The sequence below is a fragment of the Pteropus medius genome, unplaced genomic scaffold, assembly GCF_902729225.1.
Source record: "Pteropus medius unplaced genomic scaffold, Ma_sr-lr_union100, whole genome shotgun sequence".
Taxonomy (NCBI): domain Eukaryota; kingdom Metazoa; phylum Chordata; class Mammalia; order Chiroptera; family Pteropodidae; genus Pteropus; species Pteropus medius.
In genome coordinates this window covers 20,937,231-20,963,940 of record NW_024354502.1, presented here as the reverse complement: position 1 = coordinate 20,963,940, position 26,710 = coordinate 20,937,231, and the positions used below count along the sequence as shown (strand labels likewise).

The 26,710-nt window shown below is 38.5% G+C and overlaps 1 protein-coding gene and 3 pseudogenes across 4 annotated transcripts; 3 read left to right on the top strand and 1 right to left on the bottom strand.

Moving 5' to 3' along the window:
• Positions 1–2,478, top strand: part of LOC120595587 (60S ribosomal protein L4-like) — a 41,793-nt pseudogene extending 39,315 nt beyond the window's left edge.
• A 6,545-nt stretch (positions 2,479–9,023) lies between these two features.
• LOC120595748 (uncharacterized) lies at positions 9,024–9,143 on the top strand (annotated as a pseudogene).
• Positions 9,144–9,589: 446 nt separating this feature from the next.
• PABPC1 (poly(A) binding protein cytoplasmic 1) lies at positions 9,590–26,059 on the bottom strand. 4 transcript variants are annotated; one of them, XM_039854034.1, is made up of 15 exons: positions 25,358–26,059; positions 22,022–22,215; positions 21,389–21,504; positions 19,525–19,664; positions 17,736–17,854; positions 17,293–17,430; positions 16,997–17,092; positions 14,191–14,463; positions 13,873–13,963; positions 13,022–13,132; positions 12,780–12,934; positions 12,127–12,211; positions 11,441–11,571; positions 10,846–10,939; positions 9,590–10,041 (listed from the first exon to the last, which is right to left on the bottom strand). In XM_039854034.1, the coding sequence occupies exons 1-14, from the start codon at positions 25,548–25,550 to the stop codon at positions 10,847–10,849; spliced, it is 1,935 nt and encodes a 644-aa protein (XP_039709968.1). In that variant the 5' UTR covers positions 25,551–26,059; the 3' UTR covers positions 9,590–10,041; position 10,846. The 4 variants fall into 4 exon arrangements, with proteins under 4 accessions (XP_039709968.1, XP_039709969.1, XP_039709970.1 ...); XM_039854035.1 differs by having other exon boundaries at positions 19,534–19,664; XM_039854036.1 differs by having other exon boundaries at positions 17,760–17,854; positions 25,358–26,050.
• LOC120595821 (uncharacterized) lies at positions 15,850–15,970 on the top strand (annotated as a pseudogene).
• Positions 26,060–26,710: the final 651 nt, after the last annotated feature.

Sequence of the window (26,710 nt, the reverse complement as noted above, 5' to 3'; positions counted from 1 at the left end):
ATAGATATCTAGTTAGTTGTTATAAAAAGAGAGAGAGAAGAGGAATGACTTATGCTGCCATGAATATGACGTCACTTCATTCATCTCTGTCTTAAATCAGATGAAAGCTAAGTTTAAATGACAAAAAGCCCCGCCTTTTAAAAGTCATTATCAATTAATATAATTGGTAGAGAAAATACAAAGAATGCCTGTCTGTTGAATTTTTTCAGCATAAAGGATTAGCAAGAGAAATAAAAGCTAAATTAAAAATAAAAGTTAATTGCACAGATTCTGGAGTCAGAGAGCCCGTTCTAGACTTGGCTTTACACTGCGAGTGGTAAGCGTCACTTAAATGAAACGTGCCTAGTTCGTTGGAAATTTCATCTTGAACATATTTCTTAATAACCGTTGAGAAAAGGTAACATATACAGCATATAAACCTTTCTAATTGGCATAGAAGCTCAATTTAGGGTCAGAAGTTTAATTCTACAGGTTTTATAAAAACTCATATGATAATTAAAAGGTTTTGTTTAAGTCCATTTACCAACTCCAAGAGAACCTAGAATGGGTATATGAACAAGCTCAGAAAAATGGTCACAAGGTTACTAAAGGAAATGTTTGATATTTCTAAGCAGTTCAAGAATCTCAGAAGGAAGGGAAGTATTCTAACTTAAAATTTTAAGATCAGCCTGTTTAAAGACCTCCTTTTTCTTCTAAAGGATGATTTTTCTCTTCCTTTTGTTTTTTGACTGCCCTAAAATGTTACTACAGAAAAGCATCTTTATGTTGCTTTACTATTGTGCACTTTGATATATTGATGTCATCCCACCTCCCACCCCCCAGGCTAAAAGGTAGCCCAAGTACTTGATATTTTATGGAACTAACTTTTCTTTCTTTCTCTTCCTTCCTTCCTTTCTTTCTTCCTTCCTTCCTTCCTTCCTTCCTTCCTTCCTTCCTTCCTTCCTTCCTTCCTTCCTTCCTTCCTTCCTTCTTTTCTATATTTATTTGTTTGTTTGTTTGTTTGTTTATAGTTTACAAGCAGTTTACACAGAGCCTAAGAGCAGGAATTATAGAGCTTACAGGTCTGGATTCAAATCCCAGCTTCACCACCACTTACTACATGACTTTGTGCAACTCACTACCCTTGTTGAAGCTTTAGTTTCTTCATCCATAAGGTAGGAATATATTATTGAACCAACCTCACACAGTGGTTATAAGAATTAAAGAGCTTTTTCCTGTGGGAGCCACTGGGTTGAGAGGAGTATGGCCTTCCCCTCTCTCCGCCACAGCGTGTGCTCGTCCACTGATATCGGTGTACTCCGAAAAGGTGGAATCATCTGGCAAAAATGTCACTTTGCCAGCTCTGTTCAAGGCTCTCGTTCAACCAGATATTGCGAACTTTGTTCACACCAACTTGCACAAAAACAATAGACAGCCCCATGCTGTCAGTGAATTAGCAGGTCATCAAACCAGTGCTGGGGGAGGGGGAGGGGGGGGGGGGATGGGGACTGGCAGACTGTGGCTCGAATTCCCAGAGTTCAAGGTGGTGGGACTCATCCTTCTGGCCAGGGTGCTTTTGGCAACATGTGCTGTGGGGGGCCACATGTTTGCACCAACCAAAACCTGGCACCGCTGGCACCACAGAGTGAACAAAACATAGAAGCAAGCGATATGCTATCTGCTCTGCCCTGGCTGCCTCGGCCTTACCAGCACTGGTCATGGCTAAAGGTCATTGTATTGAAGAAGTTCCTGAACTTCCGTTGGTGGCTGAAGATAAAGTTGAAGGCTACAAGAAGACCAAGGAGGCTGTTTTGCTTCTTAAGAAATTTAAGACCTGGAATGATATAAAATAGGTCTACGCCTCTCAGCAAAGAGAGCTGGCAAGGGCTATATAAGAAACCGTCATCATATCCAGTGCAGGGGACCTCGCATCATCTATAATGAGGACAATGGCATCATCAAAGCCTTCAGAAACATCCCAGGGATTACTCTGCTTAATGTAAGCAAACTGAACATTTCGAAGCTTGCTCCTGGTGGGCACGCGGGCCATTTCCGCATTGGGACTGAAAGTGTTTTCCGCAGGTTAGATGATCTGTACGGCACTTGGCATAAAGCTGCCTCTTTCAAGAGTAACTACAACCTTCCTATGCACAAGATGCTCTATACAGACTTTAGCCGAATCTTGAAAAACCCAGAGAATCAGGGAGCCCTCCGAGTATCATGCAAAATTCATCGCAGAGTCCTAAAGAAGAAGCCACTGAAAAACCTGAGAACCATGTTGAAGCCAAACCCACGTGCAAAGACCATACGCTGGAACATCATTCTTCACCAGGCCAAGAATCGCAAGCTCCGAGTAAATAAAGCAACAGCAGCGCTAGAAGCCAAATCAGGTGAGAAAAAGCCTGTGGTGGGGAAGAAAGGCTGCAGCTACCAAGAAACCAGCAGCTGAGAAGCCCGTGGAAAAGAAACGCCACCAAAGGAAAGAAGCCTGTGGCATAAACTGAAATTAGATTATTCCGTAAAAGTCAAATCACTTTGGGACAGCTAATTTTGAATAAAAACCTGATCAAAGAGGCAGTGAGAAACATGAAAAAAAAAAAAAACAGAATTAAAGAGATAGTGCATGTAAGAGTTCACTTGATAAGTGAACATGTAGCGCATAGTTAATATTAACATTTACAATTATTGATTTGAAAGTGGGCATGTTTTTCATTGTTAAAAAAAAATTCTATGATTTTTCAAACAACACAGGCCCCCACTTTAAGACTCACCGTCCTCTATACAGAACTCTATCTCTTATGATTGAACACAAGCTCCATTCCTTAGACACTTGATTCATAATTTTCATTGTTGGCCATAATTATAGTGCCACTAAATTATCAGTGCATCACAGTTGGTATTGTGAATAATAGCCACCAACATTCGTGATTACTTAAAAAAATAGATCTATTAAATAATTAAGTTTAAAAAGTAGAAAAGATGGGTGTAGCATTTGACTTATTTTACATTATAACTTTTCATGCTGTTACTTAAGAAAATGGTCAAAATGCCTTAGACCGATTTTAGTAGTTTTGGAAATACTCACATTTGGGGACTTGATAAAGTACTTTTGGATGTCAGGCTGGCACATCTACATGGCAATGTGAAAATAAACATAAACTATTCCAAGTACCACACCGTTTTACTTGGTGGGCGGCGGGGGGAGAGAGGGGGCGGCAGGATGCAGTGATACATAGAAACAAGACCCCATCGCCAACCATAAATCCACCTGATCATATATACCTTCTTAATGGTTATTATGTATTTTCTGAGATCTTTCCCAAAAATACAAATATTCTTGACTTCCCATGTGAAGACCTTTTTCTCTACAGAACGCTAGTTTAAGCTAATGAATATTCCATGTCATTTCAAGTTTTCTGGGATATTATTAGTAACAAAGTCAGTAAGTAAATTGCATGTTTTTCTACCTTTGTAAATAAGACAATCTTTTTTCCCTTCCAAAATTTCCCATGCTTGTGATGGACAGATAAAACGCTGAATAAGATTTGAAATTAGGTTAACTTTTAATTCTGCCATATATATATATATATATATGTAGCATTTGCAACTAGGTGATTGAGAAGACACAGCAACGTCTGAGATGTATCAAAGTGGTAACTAAGAACCTTTAGATCTAACCAATTAGATTGTCGAACTGAAGACAGGCTCTATTTACAGAATAGAATGAGTTGACATGAAGTCTAGAAAAAAGAAGATAGAAACTCATTAATGTAGCTTCGGCATTGTCCGAAGTTGTGCGTGCTCTTATCGGGAGACTCCAGGACGTCCTCTTGATGGCTCGGTTTCCTAGCAGAGGACTACGTATCAAACTATCATGGAGTGGTGGTATTGGCCAGTGTGTTGATCAGTTCTACCCATTTTGCTTCCAACTTGAACCAAAGTTCTGATTTTACTGTTTCCATGAGAACTGGCCTACAGTAGTCTCCCTTTACCTGCAGTTTTGCCTTCCATGGTTTCAGTTACCTGCAGTCGCCTGAAAATATTAAAAGGAAGATTCCAGACAGAAATAAACAACTCATAAATTTTAAATTGCGTGCTGTTCCGTGTGATGAAATCTCATGCCATCCCGTCCCGGATGTGGATCATTCCTTTGTCCAGTGTATCCATGCTTATATGTTACCCACCTGTGAATCACTTAGTAGCCATCTTGGTTATCAGACTGACTGTCATGGTATCAGAGTGCTTGTGTCCAAGTAACCCTTATTTTACTTAACAATGTCCCCAAACCACAAGAGTAGTGCTGCTGGCAATTCAGATATGCCAAAGAAAAGCTATAAAATGCTTCTTTTAAGTGGAAATATGTAAGTTCGGTATTATTCATGGTTTCAGACATCCACTGGGGGTCTTGAAACATATCCTCTGTGGATAAGACAGGGCTAATGCTTAGGGAGAATGCACTCATTAAACACAAGTGTCCAGGTCCCCTGCAGTCATTTACTCACTGCAAATAATCTGGGACCATGGTTTTATATCACAAAAATAAGGAACATTTAAAGTACCCTCTAAAATGTCACTCATGACCTATTAAGGTCACTTGGCACATGATGATGTTTTGGTCAATGACAGACCTCATATACCAGGGGTCCCCAGCCCTGGGGCTGTGGAACGGTACCAGTCCATGGCCTCTTAGGAATCGGGCCACACAGAGGGAAGTGAACAGCGGGCAATTGAGCGAAGCTTCATTTGTAATTGCAGCTGCTCCCCAGTGCTAACATCACCGCCTCAGCTCCACCTCAGATCATCAGGTGTTAGATTCTCATAGGAGCACCAGTCCCTGGTGCCAAAAAGGTTGGGGACTGCTGTCATATGCAACAATGGTCCCAGGAGATTATAATGGAGCTAAAAATTCTTACTGCCTAGCAATGTCGTAGCCATCATAGTCTTAGTGTAATGCATTCTTCAGGTGTTTGTGGCAATGCTGGTGTAAACAAACCTACCAGACCGCCAGTGGTTTAAAAGTATAGCACATAAAATTATATATAGGACATAATGCTTGATAATAAATGACTGTTACTGGTTTATGTATTTATTATACTATACCTTTTATTATTATTTTAGTCTTTCTACTTATAAGTTTGCTGTAAAACAGTATGCTGTTATGCCAGTAGCAACCTCTTACGTCTCTTGATTAAATCAAACACGAGAGACAATGATGCAGTCTCATGTAGTTTTGTTCATCATGGCCCCTAAACATATAAAATTCACTGTTAATATTACCAGTTAAGAGACCACAGTGATTGACCTGGAAACAATTAATAGTGATCGTGACTACAAAGGTGGAAAATCAGTGATGGTTATTGTTCACCTGTCAAGCATGTCCCATTTCACTATAGCTACGATCTTGAAGAACAAGAATAAAGTGATGGAAACTATTAAAGGATCTGCCTCATTGAAAGAGACTAACAAAAATTTGAGAAGGGCCTGCATCAGACATGGGGAAACTTCTATTGACTTGGATTGAAGACCAGATACAGAAGCATATCTCTTTAAGTGCCATAATGATCACGGCCACAGTGGAAAATTTGTTTGCAATGTCGAAAGGCTAAACCCAACTATGATGCCGAATTTACAGTTAGCTCTGGGTAATTTATTCAAGAATCATTATTCATCACATAATATGAAACTGGGTGGTGAATCTGCCAGTACTGATGTGAAGGCAGTTGAAAAATTTTTGGAAACTCTAGATAAACTGACTGTGGAAAAAATTATTTGCTAGAGCAAACATTCAATATGGATGAAAACTCTCTATTCTGGAAATGGATGCCTGAAAGGACTTTCATCCATGAGGAGGCCAAATCAATGCGAAGTTTCAAGGCTTTTAAGGACAGGTAACAGTCTTGCTTGGGGACAATGTTACACACTACAAAGTGAAACCCTTCTGTGATCTGGCAGTTGGTGAGATACCCAGGGCCTTCAAGCCTATCAATAAGCATATGCTGCCAGTGTACGATAAGAACAATAAGTCATGGATGATCCAGCTTCTCTTCTAAGACGCCTCCTGAATTGCTATGCCAGCAAAATGGAAGAGAAAGTAACATAACTTTCAAGATTTTGCTTATTGTTCATAATGCTCCGACATCCTTTATTGATTGATGATCTTCATTCCAATGTCAAAGTGGAGTTTCTCCCTCCAAATACCCCTAATCCAACCAATGGATCAAGGAGTTACAGCAGCTTTGAAGGTCCACTAGCTGAGATCCTTTGCCCAGGCTATTGCTGCAACTAAGGGAGACACTGAGAAAACACTGGTGCAGTTCTGGAAGGATTATATCTACGACTGCATCAGCACCTTGCTTGGGTTTGGGGTGATGTCACCAAGGAGTACATAAACGGCATGTTAGGATGCATGCAAGAGATTCGTCCCTAACTTCAAAGGATTTGCCAAAAATGAGGTTGTAACAATCAAGCCTGTGGCTGAGATGGCACTTTTTCCTGGGTGTGGAGGAGGAGGACACTGCAGAGCTCGCAGTTGGCTCCTGAGGCACTGAGTCGTTGGCACTGGAATAGAAATGCATAGCTTAAGAGGGAAAAGGCAACTACAGAACAAACCCAAGAAAAGTTAGTGAGGGAGTTAGCAGATGCTTTTGCAGACATCAACAAACTCCTTAGTTTGAAAACGAGGACCCCCCAACTTCAAAGTCTTCATTAGTAGAAGAATGCTCATGATGCATTATCTGCTTACAAGAAAATCTGATAAACAAAACGAACGTATTTCTGAAAGTAACATATTTCTGAAAGGAGTAACATAGCCTCAGGAATAGCCTCTGGCAGATCCTTCGGGTGGTATTCCAGAAGGCATTGGTATCATAGATGAAGCTCTATGGTGTTATTGTCCCTGAAGACTTTCCTTAGAGACAAAATGGAGGCGGAAGGAAGACTGACATTAATGATCCTGACACTATAGGTCTGGGCTAATGTGTGTGTGTGTCATAGTTTTTAAGTTAAAAAAAATGTAAAATTTTTTATATAGGAAACAAAAGCAAATAGAATAAGGATTTAAAGAAAATTTTTGTGTACAGCTATACACTGTTAGTTTTAAGATATTACAAAAGATTTGAAGCAAAAATATTAAAATGTTTATAAAGTTGCACTGTGGTTATTGACGAAAAAATTTATAAATGTAGAGTGTTTATAGTCTACAGTAGTGATGTCCTAGGCCCTCACATCACTCACGGCTGACTCTCACAGCACAACTCCAGTCCTGCAAGGCCATTCACAGTAAGCGCCCTATACAGGTGTTTCATTACAATATTTTTACTGTACTTTCTCTACATCGATACACAAATACGTTACAATAGCCTACAATATTCAGTACAGTAAAATGCTGTGCGGTTTTGTAGCATAGGAGCAACAACCTACACCATGCAGCCAAGGCGTGCAGACTAAATCACCTAGGTTTGTGGTAGGTGCACTCTTCACACTAAGATGAAATTGCTGAATAACACATTTGTTGGTACATATCCGTCATTAAGCTACATGTGACTACAATTTGATGGGAGTCATATACTGCGTAACATTTTGGTCAATGGTGGACCACGTATGACAGTGAGATAAGGAGCAGAAAAATTCCCATCACCTAGTGACATCATGCCATCCTAATGCGTGTTTGAGATGATGGTGTAAACAAACCTACTCTGCTGCCAGTCATGTCAAAGTACCATCTAGGTTTGTGTAAGTGTACTCTACGATGTTCACAAGACAAAACTGCCTAACCGAGCATTTCTCAGAACGTACCCCCATCATTAAAAGGCGTGTGACTTGTATAATCAAAAATAGCACACTGTGTAAACAAGATACTTTAGTCAATTTTATCTATGCAAGTCTCAGAGTAAATGTTGAAATGGAAAAAAGTAAAAATTCTAGGCTCAAAAAGCAGTTTCCAATTAGCCTTTATACACTAGTACCCATAGAATGTCACCTATCAATTTAGTCTCAAAACTTCTAATAGAAGCAGCCATAAATTTGTGAGAATTTGCAAATACAGAATCATCAAATAATGAACACTGTATTTTTCCTAAATCAAATTCTTGCAAGTACATCACAAAACTTTAGTTTTGTTGGCTCCTCTCAATAGTCAAAGGAAGTTTCCTACATCTAAGAAAATGAACATATTTCAAGAACAGATGGAGATGATTTATCCTCATCTCACAAAGAAACGCCAAATTCCAACCACCCAACATATAAAGCAAGCTACTGTCATTGCAAATTCTATCTGCAACTCTGGATTTTAGGATAGTTTTAAACTGTGGGAAATTTTAGATACAACTTTTAAGGTGTCTCAAACTAAAGTCTGTTCCTTTAAAAACCTCAAAGCTTGAACCATTTTGTATTCAGATTTTGAAAAATATGGTATATTCTTTTCTACCTTCTGAAAGTACTGAAGAAAAATAAGTGACTGAAATTGTTTTCATCGCACCAAACAGCTAGCCCTTTAGAGGGTGGGTCTACAGTCAGGTAAAATAACAATCATTAGAATGCCTACTGGGTGCACTGATTTAAGCCATGGGGCAGGAGGTGGGGTTTACGTATAGATCCTGAGTTTCAAAAGCGAAAGCCAAAGTGAAAAGCATTCCAGAGACAGCATTAGAAAGCTTCATCATGCAGAGAAGGCTTAAACTGTCATAGGCATGGTTTTATCTGGATTTATTTGTTCCCAAAGGAACAACAGAGCTGGTGTTGAGATAATTCTAACATGGTGATGAGATACTCAGACGTGCACCTATGAAAGCTAACTCTGGCAATAATATCTGGAGAATAGAGATTAAAACCATACCATCCTTAAAAGTGCATGGAAATTGCCAGGGCTACTTGTTTTATGCAGATGCCCTGGGTCCTGATCTTCTAAAATCCATTCCCTAGAGAGAACCCCTAATCTCCGTTTTTCACAAGTACTTTGGATGATAAAGTATTATACACTGAGATGATCATAATCGTCTACTACCAAATTAAAGATCTTTCAAAAATAAGGCTTAAAATGAATCCTAGTCTATGGCCATGCCACGCTGAATGTGCCCGATGTCATCTTGATCTTGGAAGCTAAGCAGGGTCGGGCCTGATTAGTACTTAGATGGGAGACCACCTTGGAATACCAGGTGCTGTGGGCATTAAACAAGTAATAAAAAAATAGTAAAAAATAAAATAAAAAAATAAAAATGAGTCCCAACTTTTTGGCATTTAAGCAATATAAAAATTATACCAAAGACACTCTCTTCTCTAATACGGAGTAACTGTTGTTAGTCTTATACAATACAAATGAGAGCTTAAACTATCTCCCAGCCCAGAAACCTTTAAATCATAAATTGACATTACCTCAAAATATGTTGAGATCATTTAATAAATACAGATACCTTGCTTGGTTCAAGAATTCACATGGATATCTAAACTCATAAAATACATTAGAGTAACTGTCTTGTGCTTCCGCTTTTCCATATAACCAAGACACTCTTGAAAATTAACAGTAGTACCTTTGTCACGAAATAGATTCTTATGCCAATTCCAGCTAATCATCTATTTACCCAAGCCAAGAGAAATAAAATAGCATATCACTGTGCACTGTTTAAGGAATTTTTATTAAAGCAAGAATTTTATAATCCAAATTACGTTTCCTTGCTCAGTTACCAATCCTGTTATTTTAAACAGAAGTGACATTCTGAGCTTTTCCACAGTAAAGAATTACAAAATTAAAGAAAGGAATGCTTTAAATTTTTGTACTTTGCTGAAAATTCTTTTTTTCAGGGTCTATAAAACATTAGTTTGTTTTTATATTTTACTATTTTTTTGTGTTTTTTTTTTTGTTGTTTTTAAATCAATAAGTAATCTAGGACTAGCATTATGTATGCTAGACCTGGCATTTGCTCGGTACATAAGGTTCAAAGTTTCCTTTCCTTTTTTTATTTATTTTATATTTTGCAATGTTTTTTTTTCCATAATATTTAAGTTTTTCGATGTTTAGATATTTTTCTTCGGTGAAGCACGAGTTTCTTTTCGTGGTCCCTGATCAATCTGTAAGTGTGGGGGGGAAAAAAAGATTATAATCATCAAACTTGCTATGAGACTAGATCTTAATTATTCCAACCACCAAAAAGAAAGGATCATTATGTAAAATGATAAAGGTGCTATTTATCACTATAATGGCAATCATATCACAATATAAAAATGTATGCAATTAATTGTGGTAGTATACCTTAAATTGGCCCATTATATATCAAATACTTCAATAAAACCAAAACCAACAAAACAAGAAAAATAAGATGACTAATACTAGTTAGTACTCATCAGTAGTAAATTATAGCCTTGGGCCAAATTTAGTCTGCAGCCAGTTTCTGTGAAGTTTTACTGGAACCAGCCACACACATTTGTTTACATCATCGTCTTTGGTGCTTTCAGACTATAAGAGGGAGTAATAGCAACAAAGACAACAAGGCCTACAAAGCCCAAAGTATTTCCTAGCTGATCCTTTACAGAAAAGCTCTGCCGACCTCTGGCCCTTGTCCTGGCTACACACCTACATTACTTTGTTTCTTGGGAGCAATGAAGGGCAACAGCAGAAGCCCAGGGTAACTATCATTGCTGCCACCCAAAGCTATTAGCTGTGGGCCCTCCAAGAGTAAAGCACACAAAAGGTCAACTCATTACAGATCATTTAATAATGTCTGAACATACTTCAATTTTAAAATTCAAGCCAATACCAGGTAACAGGTAAAATTTCCTTAGTTCTTCTAGTATTTCTACTTCTCTTTGAAAAAAAGCTCAAACTGCTATAAAAGATTAAGTTAAACTTAAAAGAAGCACAGGGGAAAAACTCACTTTAAACAGTTGGAACACCAGTGGCACTGTTAACTGCTTTCTGGGCAGCCTCCTTAGCTTGGTGGGCTTGTAGCACAGCTACAGCTTCATCAACCTAGAAGGGGGAGAACAAAATGGCTCTGAAAAGGAATAACTAGAAGAATCTCAAATTGACTATACACAAATGTGCATCGAAGGTAGAAGTGGAAAGAAAGAAACCATTCCAACTGTATCTATACTTTTCTGGGTTCCATTCTACCACTGTTCTAGAAGAATTAAGAACCCTCTTGCATTTCTTACTCTCCCCTCACCAAAAATCTCCCAAAGTTGAGAAATACCAGCAAGGACCTTTCTCCAGTAAAGTAGGAGCACATTTAAAGAGAGTGGGACACTGGAGTTAAAGTGACTGAATTTGAAACCAAGCTCTGACACTTACTAGCACAATAGCATCATAAGTTACTATTACTAGAATTTACGATGAATATTTACAAAGCTCTTAGAACTGTGTGTGGCTTGTATACACCACTTTTAAATGTTCTATGAAATTAAGTTCCTACGAAAAGCCTTGAAACACTAAGTTTAAGAGACCATTAGATAAATGATAAATTTAAATTACTTTAGAACGGAGAGACTCTGGAGACTCAAGCATATGAAGAAGTTCTGAATTATCAATCTCCAACAACATGCCAGTGATTTTACCAGCAAGATTAGGGTGCATGGCTTGAATTAGAGGAAACAGCCGTTCACCTACGAACAAAAACATTCAAAAAGTCCTTCAATCAGAAAAATTTTAAAGGCATCTACCATAATAAAACTGAAATTAGGAACCTTTAGTATATTGCAAGTATGTGTTGAACCTTTCGTATATTGCAAGTATGTGTTAAACCATAATCCACCATTTTATTACATTTTTCATGGGAAAAATTGTTATAAAACATTTGAGATCCACCACAAGGCAATTAATTCTTGGCAGCATCAGTATGCCCCAAAAATGAGATTAAGCTATGTTATTATAGTAAGTAATTAAACCTGTGCTCAAGCAAAGTCAAAGTTGTTTCCACATATTTGGTTCAAATTCCCTCTTCTAAAAATGCAGTGAGTTTTATCTCAAGGAATGCCCCATTACCTTATTCATCAAAAGCAACACTGCTTTCTGGGCTTTTAATTAAACAGACGAACTGTGCTATCATAATCACTCATGCCAATTCAGATCAATCCCACCATCTCAGCTGTCATTAGGTACAAAGGAAATGTCTTCCTATTTTTTAGCCTCCGTGATGGAGGTGAGACAAAGGTACTTACCCAACATTTGCTTTTGCTCTTGAGGAGGGGCAGATGCCAACATGGAAGCAGTCAAGGGCTCCTGACCTTGTACATGAACAGCAGGCTAGATAGAGAATAGGATAATTCCTAAGTTTCAAGTATGGAAGTAATAGCAATTACAAACAACAATCATCACTGGAAAAAATCATTGAAGTGATAAAGACTGCAATCTAAACATAAGTAGGAGAAGCTGAGTGAATCAGAAATACAGCCTAGAGGAACTATTAACACTAATTTGCTTAAATACTATTACCACATGGGATATTTCATTTTTTAACCTGGAGTATTAAAGTATTCTTTGGAATCATATTGCTATTATAATCGATGATAGATGGTCCCAGGGTCAGAAAAAAAGGGTAAGCCAAATCTCACAAACTAAATGATTTCACCCTTTCTTCCTTACAGCTATAGCAAACAAAACTCTCAAGACAAGTAAATTCAAGATGGGGACTGCTCAATACTTGTCTGATTCCTATAATTAAAGGCAAAAGAGATATTTTTACATAACTATTAATGGGACATCAATTAACAAGATATTCTAGACAGCTGAAGCTCTATCATATAGTCATCTCCTGTTTCTTTGATTGCAACCAAGAGCTGTCACCTTTACAAAGAAACCGTCAAATCTGTACCTGCTGCATGGTAACCTGTGGCTGAGCATTAAGATGTTGTTGAGGATTGCGAACTCCCGCAGCATATTTATACTGTGGAACGGTGCGGACAGCAGGAGTAGCTGCAGCGGCAGCAGCTGCAGGACGTGGACCCATTGTCTGTGTTGATGTGTTAGCTAAACAAAAAAATTAAAAACAGGTTTTTGTACTTTTACCTTACCTTAAATTGGGGATCAATTTTTACAGGCAGGGCTAAGACTCACCAACACGCTGCGTTGACATGACTCGTGGAACCTGTGAAGAAGCTGGTCTCATAGTACTAAATGGTGGTCTAGGAGCGGCTGGGCGGATAGCACCGGGCATATTTTGGAATGCTACATTTAAAGATACGAACACACATTAACTTAGAAAACTTCACTGAAACTGTTCATGCTGCTTTTTAGAACTGATGTTTGCATAAAAGGCTAAAAGTGACCAAACAGAAATACCATTTTTAAAAGCTTAGTCTCATAGCTGCTGCCATTTCCAGACTTATCAGATCAGAGCATCAATAACAACTCATATAAGAAGAAATACTTATTAACATATGAACATGATATATGAACCTCATTCTAAGTGTTCCGGCAATACTGCACTGTTCTATAGGGCAAGGTCCTCTGACATAGAACAGTATCTTTTAAAACTACTGCCTAACCAAATATAAATTACGAACTAGGTCAACTCCAAACCTTATCATAAAGGAGAAAAATCTAACTACATAGAAATCACTGCCTCGATAAGACAGGAACAGTAAAGCATTTTATAATTCTTTCTTTTAAAAGAAGTCTCAAAATGAACAGATAACCCTAAATTATGAAAACCAAGTTAACATATTATTGGAATATAACAGCTAATTTGCCTCATGTGTACACGCATTTTTAAATTTTTTTAAAAAATTATTTTTATGCCTACAGCGCCTGGTTTTCCTAGGTGATTTCCTGTCCAAGCACTAACCAGGCCAGACCCTGCTTAGCTTCCAAGATCAGACATCGGGCTTGTTCAGGGTGGCATGGCCATAGACTGCCTCATGTATATTTTTACTCCACCTTATTTAAGAGAAAAACAAAAGGCTTACGATGAGGTCTGGCACCCTGAGCAGTCCAGCGAGGACTTGGTCTTAGTTGAGCAATTTGGCTAGGAGGATAGTATGCAGCACGGTTCTGAGTCTATAGAAAACAAGCAAATACATCAGAGCCAAAGAAAAAAGCAAGTAATTCAATTAGTAATACACTCTCAAAACCTTCAGCAGAAAGTCACATGCTAAGCATTTTTTAAAATCATAATTCACCTCTTAATATTTTCATGTTAAGGCTTTATTATAATTATTTAGGCACAAAATACTAAAAATGACCAAATATAAAAACCTTCATGAGGTTTTTGTTCTAAAACCTACCTGTGGGATAGCTGCCATGAAGTAACCTGAAGGAGGTGCTGGCTGGTAGGGGTTGATTACGGGGTTGGGCACAGCTCTCACGCTTGCCATTCTCTGCATATACTGGTTAGTGAGGTGAGCCTGGCGCTCTTCTTTGCGCTGAGCTAAAGCTACATACAATGGCTTGGTGGCCACGATTCTACCATTCATTTCTGTAACTGCTTTAGTGGCTTCTTCTGGGGAGGAGAAACATACAAAACCAAACCCTTTGCTGCGACCACCCTCCATCATAACCTATTAAAAGAAAGAAATATTACAAGGTTAATAATGGCAGAATGAAGCATAAAAAGGAGAGCATTATTATTTAATCAGTTATAGCTACTGACTCAAGTAAACACTATTAATGCTTTCACCATTTTTACCACAGTTTTTCCTTAATACCCAAATATTAAGGACAAGCTACACACCCAGATTATCCTAGCCAAGCAAAACAGAAAGTGAACAACTTCTTAAGATATTTAGACATGATTTTTAATACTAAGGTTTACCTAAATACATTCTCGGCCTACTAAATTTGACTCTTTGGCACCACTGGAAACAATTAAAATTTGACTCTTCTAGCTATCCAAGCTAACGAGATGCTTTACTGCTCCTTCGGGTGTGGGAGGAACAGTTAACTGTTACAATACCCATTTTAAAATAAAAATTTCACATTCAAAACCAGAAAGGCCATAAATATTGAGGTATAAACAATATTCAGGAGGAAGCTTCCTTTGACCGAAAAAAATTTTAAAATAAGAAATGAGATGTACAGAACTCTTCACTAGCCCTGCAGTATACATGTAAACATGCTATCCAGCTACATTAAACAGTATGCTGGAGGCACAGGAACAAATAAAACGGTCCAATGATCTCACTTTTATGTGGAATCCCCCCCAAAACAAATAAAAACCAAAAGAAAACTAAGAAAAAAAATTCAATGATACGGAGAACATACTAGTAGGTGCCAGAGGGGTGGAGGAATAGGGTATATGGGTGAAGGGGATTAAAAAGTACAAACTCCTAGATACAAAATAAATGAAGGGAACATAATGTACAGCATGGGGACTATAGTTAATAATAGTGTTGGGAGAAAATATGTACGATATAAAATAAAGGGCTAACATAAAATTCTCCCTAAATAAAAAGACAACCAGCACAATATAAAAATATGCTAATAGGCAAAACTAGTAAACATATGAAAACCATGCAATCATTTGAAAAAAATGTATACCGCTTTCTACTAAATTGACAAGACATAGAAACTGTTCAGCTATTTTGGACAATTTGGTTTTATCAATCAATTTTAAATACACATATCCATTAATTGGCAGTTTCAAATCTAAAACTTTAGAAATACTGGCATCTGTGCGAAAATATACATGTCTAAGAATGTTTATTAGGCTGGTGAGTCTAACAGGGGAAGCATGCAAAGCGACCCAAACGTTTATCAATACAGGTGTAGTAAAATAACTTATAGTGCATATCCATACCATGAATATTGAGCAAATAAATGAGAAAATGCCTGAAATACGTATTTAGATCTATTTTTAAAAAAGGGACTCTCTTTTGTAAAACATGCATGCATCATACATTCAAAAAAAACTGACAAACACTATTCAATTTAAAGAACTCTCATGAGTCTACAGCCATGGCACTCTGAACAAGCCCAAGCCCGTCTGATCTCGGAAGCTAAGCAGGGTTGGGGGTCTGGTTAGTACTTGGATGGGAGACCACCTAGGAAGACCAGGTGCTGTAGACATAAAAAATAAAAAAATTAAGGGATTATAAGATGACAAGGTCCTTGCAATCTGTGAGGTCAACCAAGGGTTGCCTCACCTACAAAAAAACAAAATGCAAAAACTAACAAAAACTTTCACGGAACATACTGAGGATAGACACCCAGGAGTAAATTCTATCACACTTCAGGTACTCTTACAAAAGCACAAGCTGAAATAAGGATACCACATCACCTGCATTTTCATTTGTATTCATTTACTATGCCCCTAACATTTCCTAACTTTCATAGACGCTCCCTTGGTCAATGGAGTTGCCAGGAAAGGCTGAGTAGAAAAATGAGCCACGAGATCATTCCAGAGCACTGAGTTTTAATTTTTCCTCTACTCGTTTGAGAATGAATTTGACTAAATTTTTAGACACTCCTCCCATCTCCCAAAAATACATGTGTACAAAACATTACATAGAGAGGGATTCTTGGCCCATGCACCATAAAACACACCTAGAGCCAAGGTTCTTAAATCAAAATTACAGAATTTAAAATAGACTCCAGTTGTACTTATTAACTTCTGACTTTCAACTGAAAGGAAATGTTATCTGTCTTTACTGGTAGGGACTTAAGTCTGACTCCCAGAATGAATTGAGCAAATGAATACAGATTTGCCTGACAGTTAAGAAGTGTAGTTCTCTAATAAAGTAGTATTTTACTTTAACCAGTAAAATAACTAATTTAATTGAGTATAGAACAGTGCACATTACTGAGGATCAATCAGTAATACTGTCATCAAATACAGCCTTCTTCAGGAAAAAAATTCAAAATTTGCCATCTGCAAGAGTAAACAATGGGCTAACAACATCCACTTCAAATTTGAATGTTTTTGAAGTAATAAAGCAAAAGCCTGATTTCTGGAAAAATAAAAGACTGGGGGGCACCTATTTGATTATTCATTTACAAAATAACATGCCAGCACGTATATTAATGGGAAATATATACATATCTGTGTATGGATTTTTATAAAATCTTGGGAAAAAAAAATATCACGCGATTTACCTTTGCACTAGTGATTGTACCAAATGGAGAAAACTCTTTCCGGAGACGTTCATCATCAATACCATCATCAAGATTTTTCACATAAAGGTTAACACCCTAAAAAACAAAACAACAAAACTACTATAAATGGGGGGAAAAAACCACGGTGGTACTTAAAGCACACTTCCTATTGTTTTAAACCATGTTTCTTCTCCGTTCCCCTTCCAAACCCACCAGTTACCTGGCAGTAACTGAAATGAATGTAAAATAGGTTTCCTCATCCCTGTTTTATTTTGCTTGCTCAATTAAAAATGAACCTGGTATCTGGTGATCCTATCTTGCTTCATCTGTTCAAATTTGCGCTTAAGTTCTGTCTGCCGTTCCACTTTTTTCTGAGCTCGACCAACGTAAATTTGTTTTCCATTGAGCTCCTTTCCATTCATCTCATCCACGGCCTGACAGAAATCACAAAAATTTTAATTACTTACTTGCAAAGTTCATTTCTTTAACGATAAAGAAAGTTTGTTAGATTACAAAAGCTAAAGATAGACCCATCACAAAAACTAAATTTTGAGGTTTGGGGGAAATATAGGTTTCCAAGTTATTCTCTCGAAACTAACATATAAAAGGCAAATAAACCAAGAACAATACATGTAAAATAGCTTTTGGTAGGCATGTAAATTTCAACATGAGAGCAACCCAACTTTACATCCCACCCCCTTACAGAAACAGAAAACCCACACTGCCACTTAAGTCTTACTTTCTGTGTACATTTAAGTCTTACTTTCTGTGCATCTTCATGTCTTTCGAAGCTTACAAATCCAAAACCTTTGGATTTTCCACTTTCATCAGTCATTACTTTCACACTTAAGGCAGGTCCTAAAAAATTTTTTTAATGACTCAAAGATATTTCATACAACATTTAGTTTATACATTTAAAATTCCAACACACATAAAAACAAAACCATGAAAAAATAAAAATGGGAGATTATAAAAAACATTCCAAGCCTTCAGAAATTTATTCCTACTCTAACTGCCCCCTACCCCCACCCCGGATTATGGGCACTAAATAGTCTTGTCAAAGACCCTTTATTTCTACTAAGAAGCTAAGTAAATACTCCATTCCCTGAACCATTCTTATTTCCATTTATGGAAGTATATTTTAGACAACCGTAAAAAATGAAGTTTTATTCTTAGCATTAGTACAAAACAGATTTACTTTTTTTTTTTTTTTAAACATAACAATTTGGTTTACTTGACATCATAATTAAGAAATAAAAATTTCTAAAGTTTTGGCCCACTTGATTTCAACAGGCAATGCAGGGTTTGTCATTTGGGAAGACAGCAGAATCATCTGGAAGCAGGACATGTTTCTGAAGACACATGTTCCCTCCCACCCCCTCAAGTGAAAAAGACACTCTACTGTGGTGGTGTTAGGCAGGTGGGGCAAAAAGGGCTAAAAATCAAATACATTTGATTACAGAGAATTTTTAAATGTATGGGCATAGACAGATTGTTACTTTTGAATGTGCCTCAGTCATCAGGCTGTACTTCCAATCTCCATTATGCAAAACCACAAAGTAAAAAAATCAACAAATTTACATATTGTTGGTCAATTGACATTTGGGATTATTCATTTGGGATAAGTGGTTAATAATATTGACCTTTAGAAATAGCTTCTAATTACAGACAAAATATACAAAAGCTAGTTACTAAACAAAAATTTGGAATAAGATGCAAGACATGTCACATATTTTCATCTTATACTATTCTTCTATGTGTAAAATGACAATTTTTTCCTTCTCAAAGGAGTAGAAAGTTCAATGTAGCATGCCAGCTTGGCAATAGAAAAATGTTTCCTAACTATCATTTGCAGTGCTTTTAAAAAGCCACCTATTTAAGTTTAATAAAAGGAATGTAAAAGGTTAAGAGGCAAGCAAGAGAGTAAAATTTAAGGTTCATTTTCTGATCACTTACACAAATATCTAAAGTAAGACTGATTACACTTCATTAATCTGAAGTTTAATGATGTTAATTTGATATGCAAGGTAAAAGTAGTTTAAAATCCCAATGATTCAGTAGGCTACAACAAGGAGATATGCCTGGAAAATCTGGATTTCTGTGGCTTTGTCTTTAAAAGTCATTGTTTTAAATTACTTAAACATAATGCTACTGAGACTGGCCAAATAGCCTAAAGCTTAAAGCTGGTAAGCTTTCCTGTCTCATAATTAAAGACTGCACATGCATGGAATCTATACATGCATAAATCCACCACAATTTTAACAGTAAAACCCTTTAAAATCTGCTCCAATTACACTGCCACACCTTACTGTGCTAAATATACAATTAATCTTTAAAATGAATAGAATTCTTTTTATAAACTACTTTGTAGTTTAACAGACTATCAGTAGCTTAATCCAAATAACTACAAATATTTTTAAGTGCCATGTTAAAAGCCTCATTTCACTTTTTTTGGTATAAAGAATTAACCAAACTAATGTTGAGCAATTAGAACTTTTGAGTGTAAAAACTTAATTCAGACACATTACCAAACTTGCCAAAGAGATCCTTAAGGCGCTCATCATCCATGTCTTCTCCAAAATTCTTGATGTAAACGTTGGTGAATTCTTTTGCCCTAGCTCCAAGTTCTGCTTCTCGTTCTTTACGAGACTTAAACCGTCCAACAAATCTAATAAAATATGTAAGGACTATAAAATTAAATTCTATTTTATTAAGTTCAGATAAATTAAGCCTAACGATTGAATCTTTAAACGTTACTGACAATTTCTAATAAAGAACACACTATAAAACAGAAACAGGGCCTCAACTGAAGAAATGAAAGCATAAAATATAACAAACCTCATAACTACAATCACAAAAAAGAACATTTTTCTTGATACTTTTCTCCCTCTGTCCAGCTAATCTATGGTTAAAGAGATCACACCTATCAATACGAATGAGTGGGGAGTACACAAGCACTGTTATCAATGAAAAGGCAAAAGCTTTCATTGCTGCCGTTTCAAGGTGGCCCTTGCACTTTGTCTGCAATCTCCTAAATTAAAATATAAACTTCTGAATTCTGTACTTACACAACAGCCCGGCATAATTTTCTATGCAACATTATCAACAAAATGTGTTTTAAAAACTTAGTTTTTCCCTACTATAAAAGTAGCATGTATCAGTAAAGAATATTTAATTAATATACATCAAAGTAGAGAACCATCTCCTATAATCCTACTCATATCTCATGATTGACTTTTCCTATTTCTTTGTTTTCTATATTTAAGAACATTAAAGGAGATACCAGATTTTACTTCCTTATCCACCCCCATGCGGTGGTGCCTCTCCACGCTATTAACTTTATAAATGTTCTCAGTGAGAGCATAATATTCCACTGTGGACATAATTTTCTACCTTTGTAAATAATACTGGAACTTTATGAGACTATTATTCGTACTTAGTTCAAAGAGTATATAAATGATCTTAAGTTTATACATACAAACTGTTTTCCAGCAATAAATTATCTGAACAGCAATAAATCAAGTCTTTATTTAATTGACAACCCCACCAGGAGTGGGCATTTTTTTCAGATGCATATTTTCTCATTTCAAGATGTACTTTAAGAATTAGTCTTTGTGAACACCGTTTATATTTAGTTGGTTTTCTTAAGACTTCTACAGAATCATGCAATCAACAAAGAATTCAAACAGGTAACACCATGGGCATGACTCCTTCACATAGGCTGACCATACCACCTGATGCACTAATTTATGAGAACCACACCTTAAGAGTGATGCAGTTGACTTATAACAACCAAACCCAATTTGCATGCCATCATTACACAGCAGTATGAACTCACAGATCATTTATAATATGACTTCACCACTGCATCTGCCCAGATTATTAACCAAAATCCAGTGGCACTGAAGATAAAGAACATTAAGATCTGTCATTTCCTTGGGCTCAAAAAATCTGTATTTTTATATTTTAAAGCAGAAATAGTCTTATGAAGGTCTTATCAGTGTCGTTATTTTAAAAGTTTAACTTATAAGATTATTTTAGTCTCAGTTCCCTCAAATGTAAAATAGGTTAATTACTACCTCAGGAATTATGATTTAAGTTTGTCTGGATTCCTAGTGTTTCGACTATGCACTCACTTTGAAAAAGCTTTATATCCCAGTATACACATTTTCTCCCTTTTCCTTTTTGGTTTGAATGTTGGGCATTTTATGAATTCACTGTTATTTGTATGTTACTTTGAATGTAAGAAAAAGACAATTATAAACTCTACCAAGATGTGGTTTATTAATTTTCCTTCTGTTATCGATTTAAGAGAGCAAATGTATTAACTTATAAAATAATTTGAACTTAAATACAGATATGAAGTATGATTAACTAAATATTTATACTTACACTTTGCGATCATTTAGAAGCATCCCATTCATTTTTTCAATAGCTCTTTCAGCTGCTTCCTGTGTCTCAAAATGTACAAATCCATAACCCTTGGAACCATTTTCATCACAAACCACCTAAGGAAAAATGTATAACAACTTTTCATTACTTACTATTAACATTTTCCCAGTGTTCAGAAATACAGCTGACCCCTGACCCCTCGGGTGATAGGGGCACTAACCAACCCCCCCAGCACAGTTGAAAATACAAGTATAACTTCTGACTCCCCCAAAACTTAAGCTGTCTCTCAGTATCCATAGGGGATTGATTCTAGGATCCCTTGCGGATACCAAAATCCATGGATGCTAGCTAGAGTCCCCTATATAACGCATAGCCAGCTGGCCCCTCTGCATCCAGACTCCCAACCACAGAGAAAAAACAATACAGGTATTTATTTTAAAAAATCTGTTTAAGTGGACCAATGCAGTTCGAATGCATGTTGTTCAAGGGTCAACTGTAACTTGACAGACACCAAACCTGGGTACTTCGGAAATAAAGAGATCTATTAACAAATAGTATGGTTGCTGTTTTAAGAAATAAACTACAAGAAGCCAAGACATTATAAATATGTTTACCTGTCACATTTTTGCTTACCTTACATGAAAGGATGTTACCAAAAGCAGAAAATGTATCATACAGTGCTTTATTATCAATGGATTTGTCCAAATTTTTAATGAATATGTTGCCCACTCCACTTTTGCGAAGTGATGGATCACGCTGAGACCACATGATGCGTACTGGCTTGCCCTTTATAACATCAAAATTCATGGTGTCCAAAGCACGCTCCGCTGCAGGAAGGACACAGTTTCAGAGTGAATACTTCAAAATTTTACAGGCCACTTAATATTATACAAATTACTGTGTGTGGGAGTAGTTGGGTGCACAATCTTTCTACCTCTTTAAACTTCAAGATTACCAGACCTTACCTTGCAGTAGTCTAGATGTAAAACGTATTAAAAAAAAGACAAATATCAGAAACCCCCAATTCCCCAGTCATTAACAGATGACATATCACTAATAATTAACGTATTTCTAAAACAATCTCCTTTAATTGCCATTAAATTTCAAAGCACCTTTTTGTTCCTACTAAATATAAAAAACCAAGATTCCCCTTCACATAAAATCTGCTTAATGAGCAATATAAAAGGCATTAGGCAACTGAAAATTATCCACATGCAGAGAGCAGTTTATGGATATTTAAGTATTTTAACTTCTTCTCTGTTATGTGCCAAAACTGGTTTCATTAGCAGCTTATCACTGCCAATGTTATACAAAAATTAGTCTGTTTTCTTAAAAAAATAAAAAAAAAAGTTTCTGAATTACTGGAGAGTTTGAGTGATTCATGGCACAACTTCCTATTGTGTGTTAAAAAAAAAAAAAAGGCTATAGCCATTCAGATCAAGATTTAAATCAGGCCTTCAAAAACTAATGCTAAGCTGGGCATACTTAGCTATGTAACACACAGAATGTTTGAAATACCAGGCCTACAATAATCACAATTCACTATTAATGCTTTCTTGATATATAAAACCAATCTTATCTAAGATCAGTGTTTTAGTAACTGATAATTTATTTCTGGATAGTGCTAGAAAATTTCAAAACCTACTCTATGATTTCAGGGTCTACTAAGGACTGAATTATGCGCACCTGTACCATTAAACACTTATTAAAGAAGTTAAGGCTCGAGTGAAAAAATATATCCTTAAATGAAAAAAAACAAAACAAAAACTAGTTCCTTAAAAGAAAAATATGCTCCATTTAAGTCCTATAATTTTTACAAATTCCATAGCAACATAACTGTAAAGTTATTGAGGAGGCAAGTTTTCCAGCTACTTCCTTTTATAAACGAAAGTTTCATTTTCTAGAAGATAGTGACATAATCAGCTGTCAGCTCATTATCAATTGACCACACCTACTCAGCTCCCCCAGTTTTTTAGCTGACTTTGCTTGGGCTTGTACTGAATGAGTCACCTCTTCCTGTTAAATTGGAAACTGGTCACTTTCAGAAACTATTCTACAAGTCCATCCATGTAGCAATAAATAAGAGAGAAAACCACTGAAAAAATTATTTGGAAAGATGGTAATTTGTACATATGGAAACCAAATAATTGGAAGATGAAAAAATGCTATCTTTTTTTGAGCAGTTACAGTACTATTTTATTGGTAGACTGATAATACCTACCATGTGCTGTAACCATGGTAACCTTAAGTTAAACTTTTTCAAATCCCAAATTTAAAAAAAAAACACAATTTAAAATGGTTAAGCTTAGAAAAAATAAAAGCCAATTTCAATAGTTACCATTTTCCAGTCTCTAGAATTTGTCCAAGTTTTCCTTATCAACTCTTTAGACTGTCATTACTTAACCCAAAGTTGTCTTCCTATTACTTTATCTTCTATTCAGCGATAAAACTCGCCTAGAGTTGGGAAGAACTGTTATAGAGTGACACTTGGAGTTACTGCTTACAGAGCAAAAGGGCAGGAACCCGCAGTGCAGTTTTACAACTTCTGGCTCAGTGTCATTCAATAGTCTGCCTACCAAAAACCTTGAGTATTAACTACCTAGTAAAATGCTGATTATTAAGTAATTTAAGTTCTAATAAATGAACTTAATGAAATAAAAGTTTAAATTCCACCCTTACAGTCTTTTCTACAAAAATAAAAACAAATTCTGTATATTTTGTGTATTTAAGCAGGGGAGGGAAGCAAAACCGGGCCCAAAAATAGACTGAAGGTGACTTTTGGAAGTCAATCAATCCAGATATAAAGAAAAAAACCTGGCAACACAGGCCACTTATAGTACCGGTTTGCCAAATTTTGTTTTTTCAAACTGTTTAACTACAAAATAAAAATATAAGGCTAACTATACTTTCCCCTGTAAATTTCAAGCGAACTGTTACTTTGTACTCAATCATTCTCCCTGCTGTAAGACTATTGTGGACCACTTTTAAAAAATAAAGAAACCTGTACTATTTGAATGTCACTAAAGTATAACGGTCCAGTCCACACTACACAATACTACACAAGTAATATTTTATAGCTAAAACTAGTGAATACATTTTCAAGTAAAACCCCTCAATATCACAGAAACTATTGCAAACGGGAAAAAAATTACTCTGAACAAATTACCAATACTACGAAAGTAACTTGATTAAAACATGAAAATGATCTAAAATGCCCAGGAAAGAAATGGCCTTCAATGGGGTCATCCTACACATTCTCTCCTCCCATCCTACTATACTGTTGAGAGAGAGATGTTTGAACTAGGGAAAATCCCAGATACACGCACGTCTCACTGGTAATTTACATTTCGAGAGCCATAAGTTACTGACAAGTTATTAAGTACAGAATAAGAAATCTGACCACCACCACATCATCATATTAACTTTATTCTAAGGCCTTGAGGCTTCCATAGGCGATTGGGCCAGTGGCAGAAACAGGCCTCGGGCCTGCGAGGTTACAGGGTTCAACACGTGGTATTTTTCGAGCACCGAATTGCACTTCCTCCCGGTCTGGGGCGCCAGCAAGAGCCCCAGGTAGTGGGAGCGCCCCTACCTATTACTGGATAAGGGGGATCGGCACTGGACGCCTCCAAATCCCGAGGCTACTGGCGAGAGGGCCATGGAAGAACCCAATCGCACCCAACCATCCGGGCGCGTCATCACCCTAAAGTTTGAGAGCGGCTGAGGCCGAGAAAATGGTTGCAAAAGAAGGAAGTGGCCCGGCGTGCTAGCGGCATGCGGCTGCCGGCTGCGCGTGTCCCAGTGGGGATGGGAAAAGGGGTCCCGGCGCTCGTGCCTCTTCCCTTCGGTCCTCGGGTTGGGGGAGGTGACATGCCCTCCTGTTCCCTCCCCCCCGGGCTGCCGGCCTAGCCCTCCCGCCGCCGCCTGTGCCTCATGGCTGCCCGCCCGCCCGCCGGGCCCGGCTCTCACCGTCCGCTGGCTGCTGGAAGTTCACATACGCGTAGCCCAAGGAGCGGCGGGTGATCATGTCCCTGCAGACCCGGATGGACAGGATGGGCCCGGCCGGGCTGAACTTCTCGTAGAGCATCGCCTCGGTCACATCGGGGTGTAGGTCCCCCACGTAGAGCGAGGCCATGGGGTAGCTGGGGGCGCTGGGGTTCATCTCGGCACGGCTGCCCGCAGAACCACAGGCCGCGACCTTTCCGTGAGGAGAGCGAGTGCTGGGACCGGGGGCCGGAGCCGGGGGGAGGGGAGCGGGGGCAAGCGCAGAGGGACAAAAATCAACCAGAATCGAAAACTACTCAACGGCCGCAGAACCGGGTCGATCCGCTGCCGCTGGCCGCTGGCTGCCGGCTGGAGAGCGAAAGTGGCGGTGTCGGGTCCGGGCAGCGGGAAGGCCTCGGTCTCTTGGTTCCTTCTTGGAGCTGCTGCGGGGCCGCGGGCGGGCGGGTCGGTCTCGGCTGCTTCACCGGGTTATATTATAAAAGAGGAAGAAAAAAAATAAAAGTCTCCGGCGGGGGAGACGCGGATTTTTTGTAAATTTTTTTTGGGTTTTTTAAAAGATTTTTTTAGATTTTTTTTGGGTTTTTTAATAATAAATGTGTGTTCCGAGCCCGGAGCACACACTCCGCACTCTCAGCACTAACCGCCGGGGAGAAGGGGAAGCACCGCCTCCTGCACCCTCTACTTATACCCCCCGGGGCACTTGCCCCGCCCCCGCGCGTCTGACGCCAGGGCCCTACGTGAGCGTCAGTGCCGGAGGAGGAGGAGAAAAGGAGGCGAGTGGGAGGAGGGAAGAGAAAACTGGAGGAGGAAAGAGCAGAGAGGAAGGGAGAGGTGGCGGCGGAGGCTGCTGCGGGTGTGGGGGTGGGGCTGGGGCGGAGGGGCGGGGCCTCCGCGCACGCGCTGCGACCAGGGGGCGGGCCCGCGCTGCGTAGGGCCAGTGGGGGAGGGGAGGGCCGGCTCGCGGGCGGCTCTCGGAGGAGTCGGGTGCGACGGCGCTTCCATCCATATAGCCCGCCCCCACCTCCGTCCCGGAGAAGCGTTAACCCGTCACCGCGGCGGTGGGCGGCGCGCGGGACTTCCGGGTTCCTCGGCGCTAACCACCCCCCACGTGCACAGTCGCCCGGGCTTCCTCCCGCCGCAGCCATCACTGCTCCACTCGCCCCCGCCCCCGAGGGACGCCTGGCACGAGTGGACCGGCGTGATTCCCTTCCAGGCAGTGTTTCCAAAACGTGCGTGAGAGGAGCCAGAGCTGGCCCCCCCCCCAACACACTTTCTCCTACTTAGACCGCACTACGAGTCCCAGCGTGCAGTGCCGCC

Excerpts from the sequence above, each read along its gene's own strand:
- PABPC1 (XM_039854034.1), bottom strand. The coding sequence starts at position 25,550 with ATGAACCCCAGCGCCCCCAGCTACCCCATGGCCTCGCTCTACGTGGGG. Across the intron at positions 21,505-22,021 it reads GTAACATCCTTTCATGTAAG|GTGGTTTGTGATGAAAATGG; the intron begins GTAAGCAAAAAT and ends ATTTTTCCTTAG. Across the intron at positions 14,464-16,996 it reads GTACAATCACTAGTGCAAAG|GTTATGATGGAGGGTGGTCG; the intron begins GTAAATCGCGTG and ends TTCTTTTAATAG.